The sequence below is a fragment of the Pogona vitticeps genome, chromosome ZW-PAR, assembly GCF_051106095.1.
Source record: "Pogona vitticeps strain Pit_001003342236 chromosome ZW-PAR, PviZW2.1, whole genome shotgun sequence".
Lineage (NCBI taxonomy): Eukaryota > Metazoa > Chordata > Lepidosauria > Squamata > Agamidae > Pogona > Pogona vitticeps.
This window is the reverse complement of record NC_135800.1, coordinates 10,655,206-10,678,550: the sequence shown is the minus strand read 5'-3', so window position 1 is coordinate 10,678,550 and position 23,345 is coordinate 10,655,206. Positions and strand designations below refer to the sequence as shown.

At 54.1% G+C, this 23,345-nt stretch overlaps 1 protein-coding gene across 9 annotated transcripts; it reads right to left on the bottom strand.

The window, feature by feature from the left end:
* Positions 1–5,579: 5,579 nt before the first annotated feature.
* LOC144585152 (uncharacterized) lies at positions 5,580–15,942 on the bottom strand. Of its 9 annotated transcripts, none has more exons than XM_078382769.1 (6): positions 13,532–14,380; positions 13,121–13,220; positions 12,909–12,979; positions 12,545–12,648; positions 12,118–12,204; positions 5,580–11,323 (listed from the first exon to the last, which is right to left on the bottom strand). In XM_078382769.1, exons 2-6 carry the CDS (start codon positions 13,141–13,143, stop codon positions 11,213–11,215), a joined length of 396 nt encoding a protein of 131 aa, XP_078238895.1. In that variant the 5' UTR covers positions 13,144–13,220; positions 13,532–14,380; the 3' UTR covers positions 5,580–11,212. The 9 variants fall into 9 exon arrangements, 6 of the variants coding, with proteins under 6 accessions (XP_078238895.1, XP_078238894.1, XP_078238896.1 ...); XM_078382768.1 differs by having other exon boundaries at positions 12,545–12,651; positions 12,909–12,976; positions 13,532–14,374; XM_078382770.1 differs by having other exon boundaries at positions 5,580–11,884; positions 12,545–12,651; positions 13,532–14,367.
* Positions 15,943–23,345: the final 7,403 nt, after the last annotated feature.

Genomic DNA, 23,345 nt, shown 5'->3' with positions numbered 1-23,345 from the left:
GCTACTATCTCTGGCAAAGCATTGACGCGTGCAATCAAGAGCCATTAGCTTTACAAAAGACATGCTCCTAATTTGTGAATACAGACCAATCCAATGTGGAATGATATCATAGTGAGCATCAGGATAACCTATGCCACATGCTACCAGAAAGGGGCTTTTATAAAAGGGTGGCAAGGGGAGGTAGAGAGAAGAAGAAGAGAAAAACAAATGTTTAAGAGGTCTTGGACCTTTTGCTGATCACACAAGGGCTGGAGGATGCTTTAGCCATAAAAGGGGATGGATTCTGATTCTCAGAATAATGTCCCAGTGAGAATTCTGATAGTTTCATTTCTCCAGAAACAAAACAAAACAATCCTTCACTACCACCACCACCCAAAAAATCCTGAAACCCAACATATTATTCTGGGGTTTGTAGTACTTCTGCCTCAAAAAATAAATATATAGATAAATAAAAAGCGGTAATCTATCTCTGATTTCCTTCAGGAAATATTTAGCCTTCGCTCTCTCTGTGAGTCGGTTTCCTCCAGATATACAGTATTTGCTGAGTATTCTTTACTTTTTGTCTCTGGGTCACAAGAATTGGAATCGGGGTCTGTTTGGAAACCTTTTCTTGGTGCGTGCAGGTCAATTGGGTCCCTGGAGACTATGGGTGTGTGTGTTTTCTGCCCATCCCTCAGTTCTACCTGGTTCTTTCTTGGGGCCCGACGGTCCCTTCCTGCCCTATTTCTCTCTCCTGTGTGCCTTCTTCCTCCACAAAGGGCCCTTTTCCCCCAGAGGGAGATGGCCTGAGCCCATGCAACCTGAGGGCTCTCTCTCTCTCTCTATGTCTCTCTCTATCCACACTTGCATCCATGCCATCCAGATTTTGGTTTACCCAGGTTAGAAACGTTCTTCAAATCTAAAATAAATTACTTGGAATATGGAAAACAAACCACCTTCTTTGTTTTTCTCTCAAATGCTATATTTTTGACCTTTGCTTCTGAAATACTAAAGTCTGTGGTTAATAAACCTTTTCTAAAGTTATTGCAAGTCAACTCCCTGTTTTTTGATTCAGTTTAGCTCGTGGAGGATAATGGGTCAGAACACCTTTCCCTCCCATGGATGGCAATGAATTAGCACCTGTTGAGGAACCAGAGAAAACCCCTGGATCCTGACCCGCCTGGGAGAGGTTGGGGAGAGCGGGAGAAACCCCCTCCTAAACGAAGGCTTTCCCCCCCTCCAGGTCTCCCGGTGAGCCTCCCTCCCGAGGGGCCCGGAGGCTGCCACCCAGGCCAGGGCCTGAGCCTGCAAGCAAGGGTCAGGCTGGCCCCGATCCTGCAGCTGCCAGGGCGGTAGGGGCCAGATCCTGACAGCCAGTGATTCTATCAACCGATGACCATGTTCAAGCTTCCCACAGGAGTACTTGCAGGATCAAAATAGAATGGCTTAACTGGAAACTCCCTCCAGTATACCCAACTGAAGAGAAAGGGAACTTCAAAAAGTCAAGAGGCACAAAAGACCAGAGGCTTCTTGATAAAAGGATCCTGAAGAACGCAACAAGAAGAAAAACACACTTTAATATGGCCGTGGAGCTCAGCCTGTGCCTCCATTACTGACTTTTTACTTATTTGAGGTGGCATAAAAACAATACAATTTCTTATTAACCTGGACTGGTTCTTTTCCCTCACAAAAGCCAAAAGTACAAGCTTTTCTCTCTCTTTTCAGTGGCTTTCCTTCTAACTCGGTGGCGCTTCTCCAAGCAGCTCTCCTCAGTGACTTCCAACCTCACAACAACCCCGGTCACAGTATTTTTCCCCTCTCTGAGCCATTTCTGTCTCCAGACATCAGAACAACTTTTGCTTAGCTTTTCTGATCCCCTCAGATCTATTTTGACCTAGGCTTCCACTCCATCTGCCATTGCCCTTTACCCTCAGAGCTCTGGATTTTGAACTAGCCATTAGGTCTTGTAAATTCTGAGGTAAAAAAAGATTTATCTTGAGTAGGTGTTTCCCTTCTCTTAGGATTCCCCAGATCTGGGTCCAGAAGCCCCAAAACTAAGTCTTCACCAAGACTCAAATGGGGAACCACTTCTTACCACAGATCCTAACCCCTTCCAGTGACCCTGTTTCCCCAAAAATAAGACCTAACCTGAAAATAAGCCCTAGTAGGATTTTTGAGGAGGCTCAGCAGTGTACAAGAGAAGTCTATCTTACTTTTCCAGACAAAAGCTAACAGTAAAATGGCTTTTTGTGAGATTTGGCATCAAGTTCTCTGATATGGAGAAAATGGGAAAAATACAGGCTGGAAACTGTTTTTAAAATCAAGCACTAAAGAAGCCAACAACAACAACATGCCCTCAAGTCAATTTTGACTTATGGCAACCCTTTCCAGGAATATCTACTGTACCTTGTTTCCCCCAAAATAAGAACTAACCTGAAAATAAGCGCTAATAGAAATTTTTCAGGAGGCTTGTCATAGAAGCCCTACCCCACTTCTTTTCGAGGAGGCTCAGCAGTATACAAGAGAAGTCTATCTTACTTTTCCAGACAAAAGCTAATAGTAAAATGGCTTCTTGTGAGATTTGGCATCAAGTTCTCTGATATGGAGGAAATGGGAAAAATACAGGCTGGAAACTCGTTTTAAAACAAAGCACTAAAGAGCCAACGACAACAAGATGTCCTCAAGTCAATTCTGACTTATGGTAACCCTTTCCAGGAATATCTACCCTGTTTCCCCAAAAATAAGACCTAACCTGAAAATAAGCCCTAGTAGGATTTTTAGGAGGCTCAGCAGTGTACAAGAGAAGTCTATCTTACTTTTCAAGACAAAAGCTAACAGTAAAATGGCTTGTGAGATCTGGCATCAAGTTCTCTGACAGATGCAGGCTGGAAACTGCTTTTAAAACCAAGCACTAAAGAAGCCAACAAGAACAACAACATGCCCTCAAGTCAATTAGTCAATTCTGACTTATGACAACCGTTTCCAGGAATATCTACCCTGCTTCCCCAAAAATAAGACCTAACCTGAAAAGAAGGATTTTTCAGGAGGCTTGTCATAGAAGCCCTACCCCAAAAAGAAGCCCCAGTTAAGTGAAACCCCACTCTCCACCATTGTTTCCCCCAAAATAAGACCTAACCTGAAAATAAGCCCTAGTAGAATTTTTGAGAAGGCTCAGCAGTGTACAAGAGAAGTCTATCTTACTTTTCCAGACAAAAGCTGACAGTGAAATGGCTTTTTGTGAGATTTGGCATCAAGTTTTCTGATATGGAGAAAATGGGAAAAATACAGGCTGGAAACTGTTTTTAAAACCAAGCACTAAAGAAGCCAACAACAACAACATATCCTCAAGTCAATTTTGACTTATGGCAATCCTCTCCAGGAATATCTATCCTGTTTCCCTGAAAATAAGAACTAACCTGAAAATAAGCCCTAGTAGGATTTTTCAGGAGGCTCAGCAGTATACAAGAGAAGTCTATCTTACTTTTCCAGACAAAAGCTAACAGTAAAACGGCTTCTTGTGAGATTTGGCATCAAGTTCTCTAATATGGAGAAAATGGGGAAAATACAGGCTGGAAACTGTTTTTAAAACCAAGCACTAAAGAAGCCAACAACAACACGCCCTTAAGTCAATTCTGACTTATGGTAACCCTTTCCAGGAATATCTACCTTGTTTCCCCCAAAAATAAGACCTAACCTGAAAATAAGCCCTAGTAGGATTTTTGAGGAGGCTTGTCATAGAAACCCTACCTCAAAAATCAGCAGTGTACAAGAGAAGTCTATCTTACTTTTCCAGAGAAAAGCTAATAGTAAAACGGCTTCTTGTGAGATTTAGCATCAAGTTCTCTGATAGATCCTATGGGAACAATGCACGCTGGAAACTGCTTTTAAAACCAAGAAGAAGCCAACAACAACATGTCCTCAAGTCAATTCTGACTTATGGCAACCCTTTCCAGGAATATCTACCCTGTTTCCCCAAAAATAAGACCTAACCTGAAAATAAGCCTGTAGCGGAATCCAAAAGGTGCTGTCATTCCTGCCTGTCAATCAGAGGATAGGGCAGGAGGGATGGAGCTAAAAGGACAGTTAGACAGTTGGAAGAGACAGTTAGAGACAGTTGGAGTCAGGGAGAGATAGAGAGTTAGGGACCAAAAGATGTTGAGAAAGTGTTAGGGTTTAGGAATAGATAAAAAGGGGTTCAGAAAAGAAACTGAAAGGTTAAAACACACATGTAACAGGCAGGAATAAACTTATAAGTAAAACATGGGAGATAATTGATTTAAAGTACACAAGAGTTCTGAATACCAGTGATTGAACACATGATTTATTATTCATAATAAATCAGTTATATATTGGTTTTCCTTTTTATTTGCTCATTAATAAAAGAATGTTTAATTGAAAACCCCTGATTCCTGAATTATATGAGCAGCTCCTGTGTGTGGGACTTGAATTGGTATTAAGATAATACCTGGTGGCAGCGAAAAAGGGCGAGTTTACCTTTGAGGAGCCCAAAGAAGATAAGGGGCGCAAAGGGGGATCGCCACAAAGCCCTAGTAGGATTTTTCAGGAGGCTCATGATAGAAGCCTTACACCTATAAATAAGCCCCAGTTGAGTGAAACCCCACCCTCCGCCATGTTGCAGCAGCCAGAAGAAGAGGACAGGATTGTCTTTGAATAAATGTTCATGGTTGTACATGAAAACAATAAAACATCCCCTGAAAATAAGCCCCAATGCGGTTTTTGGAGCAAAAATTAATAGAAGACCCTGTCTTATTTTCGGGGAAATGTGGTACGAATGCCTTTAAACTCAAGCCCATTCAATTTTTTTTTTCACGGGATGGTTTTGGATCCCAGTGTTGTGCCACCAACTTGCCACAATCCCCACATGGCCCCTGCTTGTTTCACCCAACTGGCCCTCAGCTGCCCCCCCCCCGGTTGATTTCATCAACAACCCCTGTTATGAAGGATCAAGGTCCAGGCCGTAGGTCCTTTTAAAAGAACAAAATACAAATGGTTTATGGATACAGGTGTTGACAGAACCAGCCCTGTTGTTAGCTCTTAAACAAACCGTCTTCTTGAGCCCCTGCCCTCAACCATTGCTCTCCCGCCCAAACTCCAAAACTCTCTTGACTCTCTGCCTCTAAAACCCAATCTATGTCTATCTCCTCCTGCTAAGTCTCTGATAGCTCCTGACTTCAGAACAATTTTATTCCATTTTGCCAGGAATTGCCTTATTGGGCCAAAAACAAAAATCCTAAAAATGGATTACAGGCATCTGAATATGCTGGTAGGAAAGTGTGGGAGGACAGTAAAGCCGGTAAAAACAACAGTTGCCTCAGTCAGGCACAAGCTAAGGGAAGCCATTTTAGAGACAAACCCTCCTCTCCAGAGCACACTCCCCTGAAACCTCATAGTTCTGAGAGAAACGTTAATAAGGCCCTTTATTTTGAACCCAAGGTTTTTATAATTTTCCTCACTTGAGGGTGATTTTATAATACTGCCATTTTTAAACTCTATTCCATCTAATTATTCCACTTGCTATTACAATATCATCCATTTGTTTTCCTTGAGTTTCTTTACAAATGTCTTTAATCCATGAGGCGTTTTTGTTTTGTCTGGTTGGGCTTTCCCACATTTTTTTCCAACATTTTAGGTCATGATCTCTATATGGACTTAATTTCTTTTGCTCTGCATTTTCTCCTCATGACATATAGAATAATAGTTCGTTATTTGAAAATTACGTGTTTTCTCTTTATTGTTTTAAGCATCCCTCATATCTTTCAGTTTTCTTTGCTGTAGCTCTTACCCACTGTTTTAGTTCTTCCATAGTTTCCATAATCATTTTCCTTTCAGGTTTTATATTTTGCATAATCTGGCTTTTACTTTTTCATTTTTAAGTTTTGAATCTTTCAAGTGTTTTCAGTTGCTAATGTCTGCACGTAATTTTTTTCCCATTCCAACCGAATTTTCCATTTTGGAGTGCCAGGAGTTTTCTGGGGTTTTTGCAGCCTCTAACCAAGTTCCATGGTTATTATGGTAGCCGTGCTACACATGAGCTGGTTTATTCCCTTGGTTGGGATTGTTCTGGTGACAACATTTGCATCATGCAGTAGACCTTTTACTGGTTTACTTTGTAATGGGCGTAAAGTGGGGAACCTTTGTCTTTTTGTGTTCTGGCTAATATGGGTTACTCATTTTTCCCCTCAGTTATGTTTGCCGTTTTGTCAACTCATAATTTCTGGGTTGTTCCTCTATTGATCTATCTTCTTCCACTGTTGTGTCCAATTCTGCCCTCCATTTGTTTTCCCTATTATGGTCCTTGTTCTGTGTTGATTTTGCCACCTTTTCTAGTTCTTCCAGTTCCAGTCCTGAAAACACTTTACTCCAGATGATAAACTTTCTCTGGTCCATTAATCGTGCTTCAGTTATGTCACTACATACTTGGGTGTTTCCTTTCCCAAATTTCCATCATTCTTTTTTGAAAACCACGGGCTGTTGGGTTTGCCTCGCAATAACATTTGATAATTTTTCGATCTTGCATTTACATTGTTCCAGTCGCTGTGCAGCAGGCTGTCCTGCTCTCTCAACAGGGTCTGCTGATCCCTGGAGCCCATTTTGTCACCAGATGTCCAGAGGCTATAGCTTCTGATGTGGTCCTTGTTGACCTGGGCGATGGCTGATCTGGTATGGATTTCTCTTTATTCCTTCTCATCCTAATGGATGGTTGGTAGACACAGTAGGTCTGGCTTCTCAGCTGAGACCTGTCTGGCTGGGGAGACCCTTCTGCATAGCTGTCAAGCTCACTGAAGCACGCAAGCCTCAACAAGGCCTATGCCCATGGAGGGGATGATGATGATGATTCAAAAACACCAGGCACAGTCAATCAATATTATAAAAACATTGATTGAAATTATAAAGCAATGCAAGTCTTAATCAAAGACCTTAAATATCAACACACTATGTATGCTGTTCCTCATATTGCTTTTTTTCCCCTTTCTTCCTTTGATGGTGGTGGTGTGATTTCTGAGATTTGCAACTGCTTACAGTACTGTATGCAATTTCTTGATATTGTTCCCAAAGCCTCAATGACTGAGGGGACCACTGAAGTGTGCTTTTTCCAGATGCGAGATGTTTTGATGGCCAGGTCTCTGTACTCAAGTAGACCAGATAGGCGAGGTATCAATCAATCAATCAATCAATCAATCAATCAATCAATCAATCAATCAATCAATCAACAAACAAACAAACAAACAAACAAACAAACACTCGGTTAGTTTTTCCAATTCTTTATTTTCAACTCTGGCATCCCCTGGAATTGCAATGTCCGGACCTTTCTTCGTTCTATCACTACTCTGTCTGGTGTGTTCTTTTATTTATTTATTTAACTTATATGCCGCCCACTCTACCCAAAGGTCTCTGGGTGGCTTACAACAATTAAAATTCAATTAAAATACAATAAAAGATAAAATGATTCAAATACAGTTAAAATTGCCATCAGGACCCACAGTTGATGTTATTTCAATTAAAAGCCTTCTGGAACAGGAAGGTTTTGACCTGGCGCTGAAATGTTCAAGGCGTCTGCCCGTTTAGATCCAGAAATCCCACAAGATCTTGACTTCCTCATTTTTGACACCTTCTCTACCTGATGCTCCCATGGGTTTTTGGAGGCTGGCAGGTTATATATTTTGCATAATGCCCAGGGCACTAACTTTGCCACTCTGTCATGTCTAACTTTTTAATCTGTTTGTGCAATCTTTGAACATTCACAGACTAAATGTGACACATTTTCATTTTTTTCTTGGCAGAGTTGATATTTGCTGTTAGTACTAATTCCTTCGGTTTCTTTCTTAATTTTAGCCATGCCTGTCTTGAATTATTATGTGGCTAATTTTTCCAGCTGTTATTTTGAAATTGTTGTTTCTAGAGATGGGGTTATTCGTCTGAGAATACCCACACACAGGTGGACATAATGAGGGTCCATCCAGTTGCCTGTTCGCTGCGGCCGTCGGCTCCGTTCTCCCTTCTAATTGCTCTGGAGCTGGGGGTTGACCAGCCCCTCATCAGCCCGACAGGGAGGCTCGTCTTCCCTCCTTCTCCCAGAGGTGGACCTGGCTCAACATCTTTTGGGGGCCCTTCAGAGGTGGGATTCAGCAGGTTCTCACCTATTCTATAGAACCGCTTCCTAAATGTACTATTGGTTCTTAGAACCGTTTGTTGGCCTGAGATGAATGAAGGAGGAGGGGCCAGGTGACCAGCGACGAGCGAGGGGGAGGGGGCACAATTAACTGCCTCCCTTCCCACTCCACACTGAGCCGTATGAGGTGGGATATGGGTGAGAGAGATAAAGCCCAGGAAAGAGCAGAGGTGTCACTGGCGGAAAGAGGGGGGAGGATGAGTCCTTGATGTCACTGGAGGAAAGCCCATGGCCTCGAGGCGGGGGGGGGGTGATTGACAAGGCATGAGGGCAGGACACAGAGAGAAAAAGTTTTGGGGTGAGACCGCTTCAGTCAAACAAACAACCATCCTCGTTTTCTATGATTTTTTTCAAGTTAAAGGTACCACATAAGACTGTTGCTCTGCCTAGAAACAGTTTTTTTTAAATCCCAGAGAATATCCAATGCATGAACCAGTGACAGTCTCACTGATCCACGCAAGCAAGGTATGCAATAGAAAAGTCACTCACACCACAAAGAGATGAAACCTCCAAGCCTCATTTAGAATAACAAAGAACTCTTCATCCTGCCCCAAAACTGACAATTTCCGGAGACAAATGGCACACAGAGATGGCCCACTCTGTTAGAAGGAGGAAGACAGCTATCAGTATTTTAACACTAGTAAGACTTACTATTCTTGAAGGCCATATATCCAGGGCCAAGAAAGGAAAACACATAAACATATCAATAGATAAGGGGAATTGAAACTCTTCTCTCCAGACATTCAGACGCATCTTGACCACAGGTCAACATGGGGTGGGGGGTGGGGGCCGGAGGGACTCCGAGGGGGGGACCATCATGAGAAGGCAGCATTCTCCAGAAAAGACATACAGTACATGAGAGCATACTAATAAAGCATTTGTTGATATTGGCTGTTGTGCCAGTATAAGTGCAATCATTACACTAGGAATGCTATTCAGCAGCAAGTCATTCTATCCCTGCTGCAGTACTCCATCTGCAGTATTTGTTTATCTATCTATCTATCTATCTATCTATCTATCTATCTATCTATCTATCTATCTATCTATCTATCTATCTATCTATCTATCTATCTATCTATCTATCTATCTATCTATCTATCTATCTATCTATCTATTTGCCATTTGGGCATAGAACCTGTTGTTAATTTATTTGAAGCCCTTCCATCCAGACCCAAATTCTGCTGGTCTTTGGCTGTACCTGCCATGAAAATAATAGACTGTGATTTCATTTCAAAGCAAGCTCTCATTAATATAAATAGAGAGGGGAAAGAAGTGGGGTGGGGGAACTGAGGACCCGAAAAGGAAGGGAAGGGATCTTGAATTCTCTGGATCACTTGCTTCTTCTTGGGGCTGCTGGAAGAGAAAAGGGGAGGCTGTAAGGGTCCCGGGGAAGGGGCTGAGACCCCTCCGGGGTCCCTACTCTGCTGTCGGTGGGGAGATACAGCCTCCCCCTCCACTGGGCCAGCCTCGCTCTCCCCACCCCGACCCACCCACCCTGACCTGCTTTCTCCTCTGGAAGGGTTGCCAGGGTGGAGGGCACAGGTCCCTTTGCTCACCCCCCACCCCCGGTGATGGGGAGGAGCCCTCTGAAGCCTTATCTGTCTCGTTCTGTCTGGCGTGGATGGGAAGTCCAACGCTCCTCCCTGGAGGCTGGCACATCTGCTAGGAAAGAAAGAGGCCCAAACCTACCAGTGAACAACTAACGAACCAGAAAAATCATTGGGTCCCTGGTTGGGTCTCAAGCCGGAAGACCCCTTGCCTCCGCCAGCTCCCCCTTCCAGGGTTGGTTCCTGGGCTGGGCAGAGTGGATGGAGACCCTGACCCTGACCCCAGCCCCTCTGCCCGAGGCTGTAGCTGGAAGAGCCACAGGAGCCCAGTTTGACCCGCCAAAGGGGAAGGATGCACTAGCTGCTCTTTGGCCTTTCTCTTGCGAGATGCGCTGTCCCTGCAGAAACAGAGGGGTGGGTGGGTGGGAGGAGATCAATCCTGAGATGATTCCAGCAGGATTTGATCCTCTGGCAGGGGAACAGCTGCTGTTCAGCCATAAGAACTCTGCAGGGGCACTGGCAGCAGAACTACGATGCCCATCGTCCCAGATCACTGACACTCTGGCCACGGGGGGCTGACCTTGGCAGGACACGGCCGCCCTCTCCCTCCATGGAGAACGGCTGACCAAGTGCCAGAAAGAGATGCTGGGGGTGGGTGTCCCTGGTCTGCTACCCCTCCACCTCGGCCACAGTCCTCCCTTGAGACCGACCGACTGCCCTCACCTGGGCTGGATCTTCTGGGGGGCGATGGAAGGAGGGGTCTTGTCTTCCTCATGCTTCCGCTTCCGGGGCAGGGAGGCAGGAGGGTTGGGGCCAGGATGGTTTAGGGTGGAAGACACCCGAGGAGGACTTGTTAGGGGCAAGAGTAAAGGGGGCAGGAGACACGGGGAGATGATTCGGAAGGGCAGGAGGAAAGGGGGCAGGAGACATGGGGAGAGGACTTGTAGGGGCAGGAGAGAAGGAGGGGGGGCTCCTGTCTTCACCAAGCACCTTTCAGACGATGCTCTCCAGGAGCAAAGGAGGAGGGACCTGATTCACCCCTTGGTGTACAAAGGTCAAGAGAAGGGCCAGTCCTTTCGCTGCCTCTCGGACCAAGACCGTTTTCAGGTCTGGGGGGGGCAGCCTGGTCTTTCTGGAACCTCCATCACACACACAGAAACACACGCTTGCTCACTTGTAAGACAGGCCCAGAATGTTCCCCTAGAAGAGACAGGTGGTGACCATCACCTCTCCCTTCACCCACAAACCCACTTGGGAGGGGAACTCTTTTCTCCCCATCCTCATGCGTGGGGTGGGGAAGCGAAGGGGACAAGAGCCAGACACCCCATGCCTGCCCCATGCCCGCCTGCCCAGGGCCCCCGCTGGGGGATTGTGAGCTCCCTCTCGCCCGCCACCCGACTTCCTTACCCACCCGCCTCCCTTGGAAAGAAGGCAACAGGCTTTTCAGCTCAAATAGACAAACAGAAACTAATTTCATTTTAAAAACAGGCCAACATTACCATTGATATATATAGAGAAGGAAAAGAAAGAGGGGGAATGGGGGCCCCAGAAAAGGAAGTGATCTTGACATCGCCGGCTCTCTTGACTCGTCTTCTTCTTGGGGCTGCTGGAAAAGAAAAGGGGAGGCCGTGAGGGACCTGGGGAAGGGGCTGAGCCCCCACCGGGGGTCCCAGCTCTGCTTTCTGTTTGGAGACCTGGTCTCCCTCTCTGCTGGGCTGGCTGGCCGGCCTTGCTCTCCCCTCTCTGACCCACCCACCCTGCCCCACTTGCTCCTCTGGAAGGGGGCCAGGGTGGAGGACACAGCTCCCTCTGCCACCCCTGCCCCAATGGCAGGGTGCGGGGTTCTTTTCTCCCCATCCTCATGCCAAGGGTGGGGGAGCGAAGGAGGCAAGAGTTGGTCACCCCCTGCTTGCCTGCCCTGGCCCCCGCTGGGGGATTGTGGGCTCCCTCTCACCCACCACCCCACTTCCTCACCCACCCACCTCTCTTGGAAAAAAAGGCACCAGGCTATTGGGCTTAAATAGAGATAAAAAATCTAATTTGATTTTTAAACATATCAACATTAATATGGAAAAGAAGGGGGGAAAACGGGGGGCCCAGAAAAGGAAAAGAAGTCATCTTGAAATCTCCGGGTCAGGTCGCTTGCTTCTTCTTCTTCTTGGGGCTTCTGGAAGAGAAAAGGGGAGGCCGTGAGGGTCCTGGGGAAGGGGCTGAGCCCCCACCGGGGTCCCTGCTCTGCTCTCTTTTGGGAGACCCAGCTTCCCCCCGGTGGGCTGGTCTGCCAGCCTCGCTCTCCCACACCAACCCACCCACCCTGCCCCACTTTCTCCCCTGGAAGGGGGCGGAGGTGGAGGGCACAGCTCCCTCTGGCCCCCTGCCCCGATGGGGAGTAGCCCTCACCTTCCTGACCTGTATCTGCACACGTCTTGATTTTTTATGGCGCCGGCGTGCAATCCATCGGCTCCTCCCCGGAGACTGGCACAGCTCCTACGGAAAGAAAGAAGGGACCCAGGTCTACCAGCGGAAACAAATGAACCAGCAAACTAACGAACCTCCTGGGGTTGGTCCCTGGGAAGGGGCCTAATGGACGGAGACCCTAACCCTTCTTTTCTCCCCAACCTCATGCCGAGCGTGGGGGAGCAAAGGGGGCAAGAGCCGGACGCCCCATGCCCGCCTGCCCAGGCCCCCGCTGGGGGATTGTGGGCTCCCTCTCGCCTGCCACCCGACTTCCTCACCCACCCACCTCCCTTGGAAAGAAGGCAACAGGCTTTTCAGCTCAAATAGACAAACAGAAACTAATTTCATTTTAAAAACAGGCCAACATTACCATTGATATATATAGAGAAGGAAAAGAAAGAGGGGGAATGGGGGCCCCAGAAAAGGAAGTGATCTTGACATCGCCGGCTCTCTTGACTCGTCTTCTTCTTGGGGCTGCTGGAAAAGAAAAGGGGAGGCCATGAGGGTACTGGGGAAGGGGCTGAGCCCCCACCGGGGGTCCCAGCTCTGCTTTCTGTTTGGAGACCTGGTCTCCCCCTCTGCTGGGCTGGCTGGCCGGCCTTGCTCTCCCCTCTCTGAACCACCCACCGTGCCCCACTTGCTCCTCTGGAAGGGGGCCGGGGTGGAGGGCACAGCTCCTTCTGCCACCCCTGCCCCAATGGGGAGCAGCCCTCCAAAGTCCTCCCCTTCCTGACCTGCATCTAGATGTGTCTGATTTTGTCCAGCGTGCAGTCCATCGGATCCTCCCCGGAGGCTGGAACAGCTGCTACAGAATGAGAGGCCCAGGTCTATCAGCGGAAACGAATGAACCAGCGAACTAACGAACCTCCCGGGGTTGGTCCTTGGGAAGGGGGCGAGTGGATGGAGACCCTAACCCTGACCCCAGCTCCCCTGCCCGAGGCTGTACCTGGAGGAGCCGAGGGTGCCCATTTTGATCAGTTAAAGGAGAAGGATGATGGAGCCAACCACTTCGCTTTGGCTTTTCTCTTCCCAGATGTGGTGTCCCTGCAGAAAGAGGGGTGGGTGGGTGGAAGGAGATCCTGAGATGAGTCTGGCAGGATTTCATCCTCTGGCAGGGGAAGAGCCATTGTCCGGCCATGGGACCTCTGCAGGGGCACTGGCAGCTGGACTACAATGCCCGTCATCCCAGACCACTGACACCCTGGCCAAGGGGCGCTGACCATGGCAGGACACAGCTGCCCTCTCCCTCCACGGAGAGTGGCTGACCAAGTGACTGTGAGAGATGCTGGGGGTGTCCCCGGTCTGCTACCCCTCCACCCCGGCCACAGGCCTCCCTCAGGACCAACCACCCTCAACTTGGCTGGGTCTTCTGGGGGGCGGCGGAAGTGGTGCTGTCTTCCTCGCGCTTCCGCTTTCTGGAGAGGGAGGCAGGAGGGTTGGGGCCAGGACGGATTAGGGTGGAAGACACCCGAGGAGGACTTGTAGGGGCAGGAGGAAGGGGGCAGGAGACATGGGGAGAGGATTCGGGAGGGCAGGAGAGAAGGAGGGGGGTTTTCTTGTCTTCGCCAAGCACCTTTCAGATGGTGCTGTCCAGGAGCAAAGGAGGAGGGACCTGGTTTATATATTGCTTTTACTGATTTTTGTGCTTTTTGTAGTGCAGTTCTGTCCTGATCTAGTGCCTCTTCTAGAAGAGGGAGTGTATTCCTGCAGTTCTGTTAGTAAAGCTGGATGTTTTGGGACAGTTGCAATCCTCTGTGGTCTCAGTAATAAACTCTGACTCAGTGATCTGCTCCGGCATGATCTTGTGGTAAAAGGTCAGCTTTTTCGATGTCATCTAACTGTCATCTAATCCTGCCTTGTCCAGCAGAAGATATTGGAGAACACATGGCATTCTATGGCCATTCCCCTTGGAAAGGAGGAGGGGTTTATAAATCATTGGAGGTCAAATCAGAAGAACAGAAGAGCCCTACTCAAACGGGCCAATAGCCCTTTGACTCCAGCTTCCTTTATAGGGGCAGGAGAAAAGGGAGCAGGAGAAAAGGGGGCAGGTGAGATGGGGCGAAGACACAAATGGGCCCAGAGAGAAGGGGCTTGAAGAGGGGGGGGGGACCTGACGAGGAAGACTCCCTTTCCGGGAAGAAAGGTTGCCTTGCCCTGCAGAGGGAAACAAAGGCATTCTCAGTGATCAGCCCCACCCTCCAATCAGGTCAAATCAGGCAGGAGCCCAGGAGTTTCTTGCCCCCCCCGGCCCACCTGCCCCCCCAAAATCCACAGTCCCACAGGCAAGGCTCTGGAGGAGGGATGGCCTGCCTGGGGGAGGAAAGCAAGTTCTGGGTCCAGAGGAGAGGAAGAGCAGCCAGCGCCCCCCCCATATATTACGCCCAGAGGAGGCCAAGAAGTTTTCCTCTGGCTGCCCCTCTTTTTCCTTATCCCTCCTTCTCCCTGTAGAGAAAGGGGACCTTCCCTCTGGGGGGGGGGGGTCTCCTCCAAGCATTTGCCCCTAGTCTTTGCCCACTGCCCCCTTTTCCCAAGGGGGGAGGCTGCAGATGCATGTACAGTATTGGGGCAGAGAGGTCTTGGCCATGCAGAGGTGGCCAGGCTCCCAGCCCCGCGAGACCAGGTGGGGCAAACAATGTTCAGGGCCGGGAGGGCATAGGTCTAAAGCCCCCCGCCCGGCTTCCCACCTGGTTCTCTGGCCACCATGAGGTGGGCTTCGCTCCAGGAGTGCGCATGTCCCGCGGCGCTTCGTGGAGCAGGCTAGTGGGACCTGGAGGGCATGGGCTGAGGGCCACGGGAAGGAGGCCAGAAAGAGGGGCCCCTCCCAGCCAGCACATCCTGTCCCCTAACACTCCCTTGGTGCTCTTTCTCCAGGCTCAAACCTGCCTCTCCAGGGGGAGGGCAATGGGGGACAGGATTTTAGGTGAAAGGGGCTGAGGGGCTCCCTGCAGACAAGAGGTTGGAGGGGGGGATTGTTTGTTGGGGGGGAGTCATTGTTGCCCTTTCTTACCTCTCCGGATGGGGGGCCTTCCAGGAGATGCGGGAGGCTGTGGTCTGGAGAGGCGGGAGGGTGATGGGCCATGGCTGGCTGAGCTGGAGGGAGAAGCGAGACTGGAAGAGGCATGGGGGAGGCGAGGGCTCCTAGGGGAACTCGCAACAGTTCTCCATCACTGCCTGGAGAAAGGGGCAGGAGACATGGGGAGAAGACGTAGAGGAGAATGAGAGAAGGGGAGCATGAGAAAAGGGGGCAGGGGAGAAGGGGGCAGGAAAAAATAGGGAGAGGATGCATGCGGGTAGGAGAGAATGGGGAGAGGATTCCTACAGGTAGGACAGAAACGGGAAGGAGAGAAGAGGGCAGAATAAAAGGGGACAGGAGAGATGGGGACAAGACACAGCCGTTCTGGAGAGAAGGGATTGGAGGACATGGGCTGAGGACCAGCAGGAAAGTGGCAGAGGGAGGGACCCGACAAGGTGGACTGGCTGGCAGGAAACCTTGCCTTGCCCTGCAGAGGGAAACAAAGGCATTCTCAGTGACCAGGACCCCCCCACCACCACCAAATCAGGTCAAATCAGCCAGGAGCCCTATGGCCCCCACCCAGGCTCCTCTGTCCCTGCCCCCCATCCACAGCTACCCCTTGTGGCCCTTCGTGTAGCAGGCTGGTGGGAGTCCAGAGGGTGGGGGGCCCCAACCAGAAAGAGGAGCCCCGGCGAGAAAGAGGGGCCCTTCCCAGCCAGCACATCCTCCCCACACACGCACCCTTAGTGATGCTTCCTCAGGCTCAACCCTGGCTCTGCCCTCCCCCTGGATAGACGTGGGGGGCAGGAATTCAGGAGGAAGGGGCACCGTGGGGAGCCCAGGCTGAGGCTGAGGGGGTCCCCGCAGGAGACCAGCACTTCTGGCCTCTCTCAGGGGCCAAGAGGCTGGAGGGGGGCATTGCTTTGTGGGTGGGGAGGCATCATGCCCTTCCTTACCTCTCAAGACGGGGTCCCTCCAGGAGATGCGCGAGGCTGTGGTCTGTATAGGTGGGAGGGTGACGGGTCGTGGCTGGCTGAGCCGGTGGGGGTCGTGGGGCCGCAAGGGGTACGGGGCAGGCGGGGTGTCCTGGGGCAACCAGCCACAGATCGCGATCACGGCCCAAACTGCCACCACCAGGGCCACCACCAGGGACGCCCTCCCGCCCGGCCCCATACAGACCAGCTAGGCGATCCACTACGTGATGGCCAAATTCATGGTCACGAGCGCCGCACTAACAGCTTCTGCCCCAGCATGAGCAGAGGGGGTTCCCTCCAGGGTCTCCCCAGAAGCAGATCGAACCACGACAGTCTCTGGGCGCCATCCCACGGTGGAGGGGGGGGGACCCGATGAGGAGGAGTGGCTGGGATGAAAGGTTGCCATGCCCTGAAGAGGGAAACAAAGGCATTCTCAGTGACTAGGACCCCCCCCCCCACCAAATCAGGTCAAATCAGCCTGGAGCCCTATGGTCCCCACCCAGGCTCCTCTGTCCCTGCCCCTCATCCACAGCTACCCCTTGTGGCCCTTCGTGTAGCAGGCTGGTGGGAGTCCAGAGGGTGGGGGGCCCCAACCAGAAAGAGGAGCCCCGGCGAGAAAGAGGGGCCCTTCCCAGCCAGCACATCCTCCCCACACACGCACCCTTAGTGATGCTTTCCCAGGCTCAACCCTGGCTCTGCGCTCCCCCTGGATAGACGTGGGGGGCAGGAATTCAGGAGGAAGGGGCACCGTGGGGAGACCAGGCTGAGGCCGAGGGGGTCCCCGCAGGAGACCAGCACTTCTGGCCTCTCTCAGGGGCCAACAGGCTGGAGGGGGGCATTGCTTTGTGGGGGGGGGTAGGCATCATGCCCTTCCTTACCTCTCAAGACGGGGTCCCTCCAGGAGACGCTCGAGGCTATGGTCTGTAGAGGCGGAAGGGTGACGTGCCGTAGCCGGCTGAGCTGGTGGGGGTCATGGGGCCGCAAGGGGTACGGGGCAGGCGGGGTATCCTGGGGCAACCAGCCACAGATCACGATGATGGCCCAAATTGCCACCACCAGGGCCACCAGGGACGCCCTCCCGCCCAGCCCCATATAGACCAGCTAGGCGATCCACCACGTGATGCCTAAATTGATGGTCACGAGCGCCGCACTAACAGCTTCTGCCCCAGCATGAGCAGAGGGGGTTCCCTCCAGGGTCTCCCCAGGAGCAGATCGAACCATGACAGTCTCTGGGCGCCATCCCACGGTGGAGGGGGGGGGACCCGATGAGGAGGAGTGGCTGGGATGAAAGGTTGCCATGCCCTGAAGAGGGAAACAAAGGCATTCTCAGTGACCAGGACCCCCCCCCCCACCAAATCAGGTCAAATCAGCCTGGAGCCCTATGGCCCCCACCCAGGCTCCTCTGTCCCTGCCCCCCATCCACAGCCACCCCTTGTGGTCCCTTTTTGTAGCAGGCTGGTGGGGGTCCGGAGGGTGGGGGGCCCCAGCCAGAAAGAGGGGCCCCTCCCAGCCAGCACATCCTCCCCACACACGCACCCTCTGTGCTGCTTCCCCAGGCTCACCCCTGGCTCTGCCCTCCCCCTGGAGAGATGTGGGGGGCAGGAATTCAGGAGGAAGGGGCACCGTGGGGAGCCCAGGCTGAGGCCGAGGGGGTCCCCGCAGGAGACCAGCACTTCTGGCCTCTCTCAGGGGCCAAGAGGCTGGAGGGGGGCATTGCTTTGTGGGGGGGGGGGTAGGCATCATGCCCTTCCTTACCTCTCAAGACGGGGTCCCTCCAGGAGACGCTCGAGGCTATGGTCTGTAGAGGCGGAAGGGTGACGTGCCGTAGCCAGCTGAGCTGGTGGGGGTCATGGGGCCGCAAGGGGTACGGGGCAGGCGGGGTATCCTGGGGCAACCAGCCACAGATCACGATGATGGCCCAAATTGCCACCACCAGGGCCACCAGGGACGCCCTCCCGCCCAGCCCCATATAGACCAGCTAGGCGATCCACCACGTGATGCCTAAATTGATGGTCACGAGCGCCGCACTAACAGCTTCTGCCCCAGCATGAGCAGAGGGGGTTCCCTCCAGGGTCTCCCCAGGAGCAGATCGAACCACGACAGTCTCTGGGCGCCATCCCACGGTGGAGGGGGGGGGACCCGATGAGGAGGAGTGGCTGGGATGAAAGGTTGCCATGCCCTGAAGAGGGAAACAAAGGCATTCTCAGTGACCAGGACCCCCCCCCCCCCACCAAATCAGGTCAAATCAGCCTGGAGCCCTATGGCCCCCACCCAGGCTCCTCTGTCCCTGCCCCCCATCCACAGCCACCCCTTGTGGTCCCTTTTTGTAGCAGGCTGGTGGGGGTCCGGAGGGTGGGGGGCCCCAGCCAGAAAGAGGGGCCCCTCCCAGCCAGCACATCCTCCCCACACACGCACCCTCTGTGCTGCTTCCCCAGGCTCACCCCTGGCTCTGCCCTCCCCCTGGAGAGATGTGGGGGGCAGGAATTCAGGAGGAAGGGGCACCGTGGGGAGCCCAGGCTGAGGCCGAGGGGGTCCCCGCAGGAGACCAGCACTTCTGGCCTCTCTCAGGGGCCAAGAGGCTGGAGGGGGGCATTGCTTTGTGGGGGGGGTAGGCATCATGCCCTTCCTTACCTCTCAAGACGGGGTCCCTCCAGGAGACGCTCGAGGCTATGGTCTGTAGAGGCGGAAGGGTGACGTGCCGTAGCCAGCTGAGCTGGTGGGGGTCATGGGGCCGCAAGGGGTACGGGGCAGGCGGGGTATCCTGGGGCAACCAGCCACAGATCACGATGATGGCCCAAATTGCCACCACCAGGGCCACCAGGGACGCCCTCCCGCCCAGCCCCATATAGACCAGCTAGGCGATCCACCAAGTGATGGCCAAATTCATGGTCACGAGCGCCGCACTAACAGCTTCTGCCCCAGCATGAGCAGAGGGGGTTCCCTCCAGGGTCTCCCCAGGAGCAGATCGAACCATGACAGTCTCTGGGCGCCATCCCACGGTGGGGGGGGGGGCCCGATGAGGAGGAGTGGCTGGGATGAAAGGTTGCCATGCCCTGAAGAGGGAAACAAAGGCATTCTCAGTGACTAGGACCCCCCCCCCACCAAATCAGGTCAAATCAGCCTGGAGCCCTATGGTCCCCACCCAGGCTCCTCTGTCCCTGCCCCCCATCCACAGCTACCCCTTGTGGCCCTTCGTGTAGCAGGCTGGTGGGAGTCCAGAGGGTGGGGGGCCCCAACCAGAAAGAGGAGTCCCGGCGAGAAAGAGGGGCCCTTCCCAGCCAGCACATCCTCCCCACGCACGCACCCTTAGTGATGCTTTCCCAGGCTCAACCCTGGCTCTGCGCTCCCCCTGGATAGACGTGGGGGGCAGGAATTCAGGAGGAAGGGGCACCGTGGGGAGCCCAGGCTGAGGCCGAGGGGGTCCCCGCAGGAGACCAGCACTTCTGGCCTCTCTCAGGGGCCAAGAGGCTGGAGGGGGGCATTGCTTTGTGGGTGGGGAGGCATCATGCCCTTCCTTACCTCTCAAGACGGGGTCCCTCCAGGAGACGCGCGAGGCTGTGGTCTGTATAGGTGGGAGGGTGACGGGTCGTGGCTGGCTGAGCCGGTGGGGGTCGTGGGGCCGCAAGGGGTACGGGGCAGGCGGGGTGTCCTGGGGCAACCAGCCACAGATCGCGATCACGGCCCAAACTGCCACCACCACGGCCACCACCAGGGACGCCCTCCCACCCGGCCCCATACAGACCAGCTAGGCGATCCACCACGTGATGGCCAAATTCATGGTCACGAGCGCCGCACTAACAGCTTCTGCCCCAGCATGAGCAGAGGGGGTTCCCTCCAGGGTCTCCCCAGAAGCAGATCGAACCACGACAGTCTCTGGGCGCCATCCCACGGTGGAGGGGGGGGGACCCGATGAGGAGGAGTGGCTGGGATGAAAGGTTGCCATGCCCTGAAGAGGGAAACAAAGGCATTCTCAGTGACTAGGACCCCCCCCCCCCCCACCAAATCAGGTCAAATCAGCCTGGAGCCCTATGGTCCCCACCCAGGCTCCTCTGTCCCTGCCCCTCATCCACAGCTACCCCTTGTGGCCCTTCGTGTAGCAGGCTGGTGGGAGTCCAGAGGGTGGGGGGCCCCAACCAGAAAGAGGAGCCCCGGCGAGAAAGAGGGGCCCTTCCCAGCCAGCACATCCTCCCCACACACGCACCCTTAGTGATGCTTTCCCAGGCTCAACCCTGGCTCTGCGCTCCCCCTGGATAGACGTGGGGGGCAGGAATTCAGGAGGAAGGGGCACCGTGGGGAGCCCAGGCTGAGGCCGAGGGGGTCCCCGCAGGAGACCAGCACTTCTGGCCTCTCTCAGGGGCCAACAGGCTGGAGGGGGGCATTGCTTTGTGGGGGGGGTAGGCATCATGCCCTTCCTTACCTCTCAAGACGGGGTCCCTCCAGGAGACGCTCGAAGCTATGGTCTGTAGAGGCGGAAGGGTGACGTGCCGTAGCCGGCTGAGCTGGTGGGGGTCATGGGGCCGCAAGGGGTACGGGGCAGGCGGGGTATCCTGGGGCAACCAGCCACAGATCACGATGATGGCCCAAATTGCCACCACCAGGGCCACCAGGGACGCCCTGCCGCCCAGCCCCATATAGACCAGCTAGGCGATCCACCACGTGATGGCCAAATTCATGGTCACGAGCGCCGCACTAACAGCTTCTGCCCCAGCATGAGCAGAGGGGGTTCCCTCCAGGGTCTCCCCAGGAGCAGATCGAACCATGACAGTCTCTGGGCGCCATCCCACGGTGGAGGGGGGGGGGACCCGATGAGGAGGAGTGGCTGGGATGAAAGGTTGCCATGCCCTGAAAAGGGAAACAAAGGCATTCTCAGTGACCAGGACCCCCCCCCCACCAAATCAGGTCAAATCAGCCTGGAGCCCTATGGCCCCCACCCAGGCTCCTCTGTCCCTGCCCCCCATCCACAGCCACCCCTTGTGGTCCCTTTTTGTAGCAGGCTGGTGGGGGTCCGGAGGGTGGGGGGCCCCCAGCCAGAAAGAGGGGCCCCTCCCAGCCAGCACATCCTCCCCACACACGCACCCTCTGTGCTGCTTCCCCAGGCTCAACCCTGGCTCTGCGCTCCCCCTGGATAGACGTGGGGGGCAGGAATTCAGAAGGAAGGGGCACCGTGGGGAGCCCAGGCTGAGGCCGAGGGGGTCCCCGCAGGAGACCAGCACTTCTGGCCTCTCTCAGGGGCCAAGAGGCTGGAGGGGGGCATTGCTTTGTGAGGGGGGTAGGCATCATGCCCTTCCTTACCTCTCAAGACGGGGTCCCTCCAGGAGACGCTCGAAGCTATGGTCTGTAGAGGCGGAAGGGTGACGTGCCGTAGCCGGCTGAGCTGGTGGGGGTCATGGGGCCGCAAGGGGTACGGGGCAGGCGGGGTATCCTGGGGCAACCAGCCACAGATCACGATGATGGCCCAAATTGCCACCACCAGGGCCACCAGGGACGCCCTCCCGCCCAGCCCCATATAGACCAGCTAGGCGATCCACCACGTGATGGCCAAATTCATGGTCACGAGCGCCGCACTAACAGCTTCTGCCCCAGCATGAGCAGAGGGGGTTCCCTCCAGGGTCTCCCCAGGAGCAGATCGAACCATGACAGTCTCTGGGCGCCATCCCACGGTGGAGGGGGGGGGGACCCGATGAGGAGGAGTGGCTGGGATGAAAGGTTGCCATGCCCTGAAGAGGGAAACAAAGGCATTCTCAGTGACTAGGACCCCCCCCCCCACCAAATCAGGTCAAATCAGCCTGGAGCCCTATGGTCCCCACCCAGGCTCCTCTGTCCCTGCCCCTCATCCACAGCTACCCCTTGTGGCCCTTCGTGTAGCAGGCTGGTGGGAGTCCAGAGGGTGGGGGGCCCCAACCAGAAAGAGGAGCCCCGGCGAGAAAGAGGGGCCCTTCCCAGCCAGCACATCCTCCCCACACACGCACCCTTAGTGATGCTTTCCCAGGCTCAACCCTGGCTCTGCGCTCCCCCTGGATAGACGTGGGGGGCAGGAATTCAGGAGGAAGGGGCACCGTGGGGAGCCCAGGCTGAGGCCGAGAGGGTCCCCGCAGGAGACCAGCACTTCTGGCCTCTCTCAGGGGCCAAGAGGCTGGAGGGGGGCATTGCTTTGTGGGTGGGGAGGCATCATGCCCTTCCTTACCTCTCAAGACGGGGTCCCTCCAGGAGACGCGCGAGGCTGTGGTCTGTATAGGTGGGAGGGTGACGGGTCGTGGCTGGCTGAGCCGGTGGGGGTCGTGGGGCCGCAAGGGGTACGGGGCAGGCGGGGTGTCCTGGGGCAACCAGCCACAGATCGCGATCACGGCCCAAACTGCCACCACCACGGCCACCACCAGGGACGCCCTCCCGCCCGGCCCCATACAGACCAGCTAGGCGATCCACCACGTGATGGCCAAATTCATGGTCACGAGCGCCGCACTAACAGCTTCTGCCCCAGCATGAGCAGAGGGGGTTCCCTCCAGGGTCTCCCCAGAAGCAGATCGAACCACGACAGTCTCTGGGCGCCATCCCACGGTGGAGGGGGGGGGGACCCGATGAGGAGGAGTGGCTGGGATGAAAGGTTGCCATGCCCTGAAGAGGGAAACAAAGGCATTCTCAGTGACTAGGACCCCCCCCCCCCACCAAATCAGGTCAAATCAGCCTGGAGCCCTATGGTCCCCACCCAGGCTCCTCTGTCCCTGCCCCTCATCCACAGCTACCCCTTGTGGCCCTTCGTGTAGCAGGCTGGTGGGAGTCCAGAGGGTGGGGGGCCCCAACCAGAAAGAGGAGCCCCGGCGAGAAAGAGGGGCCCTTCCCAGCCAGCACATCCTCCCCACACACGCACCCTTAGTGATGCTTTCCCAGGCTCAACCCTGGCTCTACGCTCCCCCTGGATAGACGTGGGGGGCAGGAATTCAGGAGGAAGGGGCACCGTGGGGAGCCCAGGCTGAGGCCGAGGGGGTCCCCGCAGGAGACCAGCACTTCTGGCCTCTCTCAGGGGCCAAGAGGCTGGAGGGGGGCATTGCTTTGTGAGGGGGGGTAGGCATCATGCCCTTCCTTACCTCTCAAGACGGGGTCCCTCCAGGAGACGCTCGAAGCTATGGTCTGTAGAGGCGGAAGGGTGACGTGCCGTAGCCGGCTGAGCTGGTGGGGGTCATGGGGCC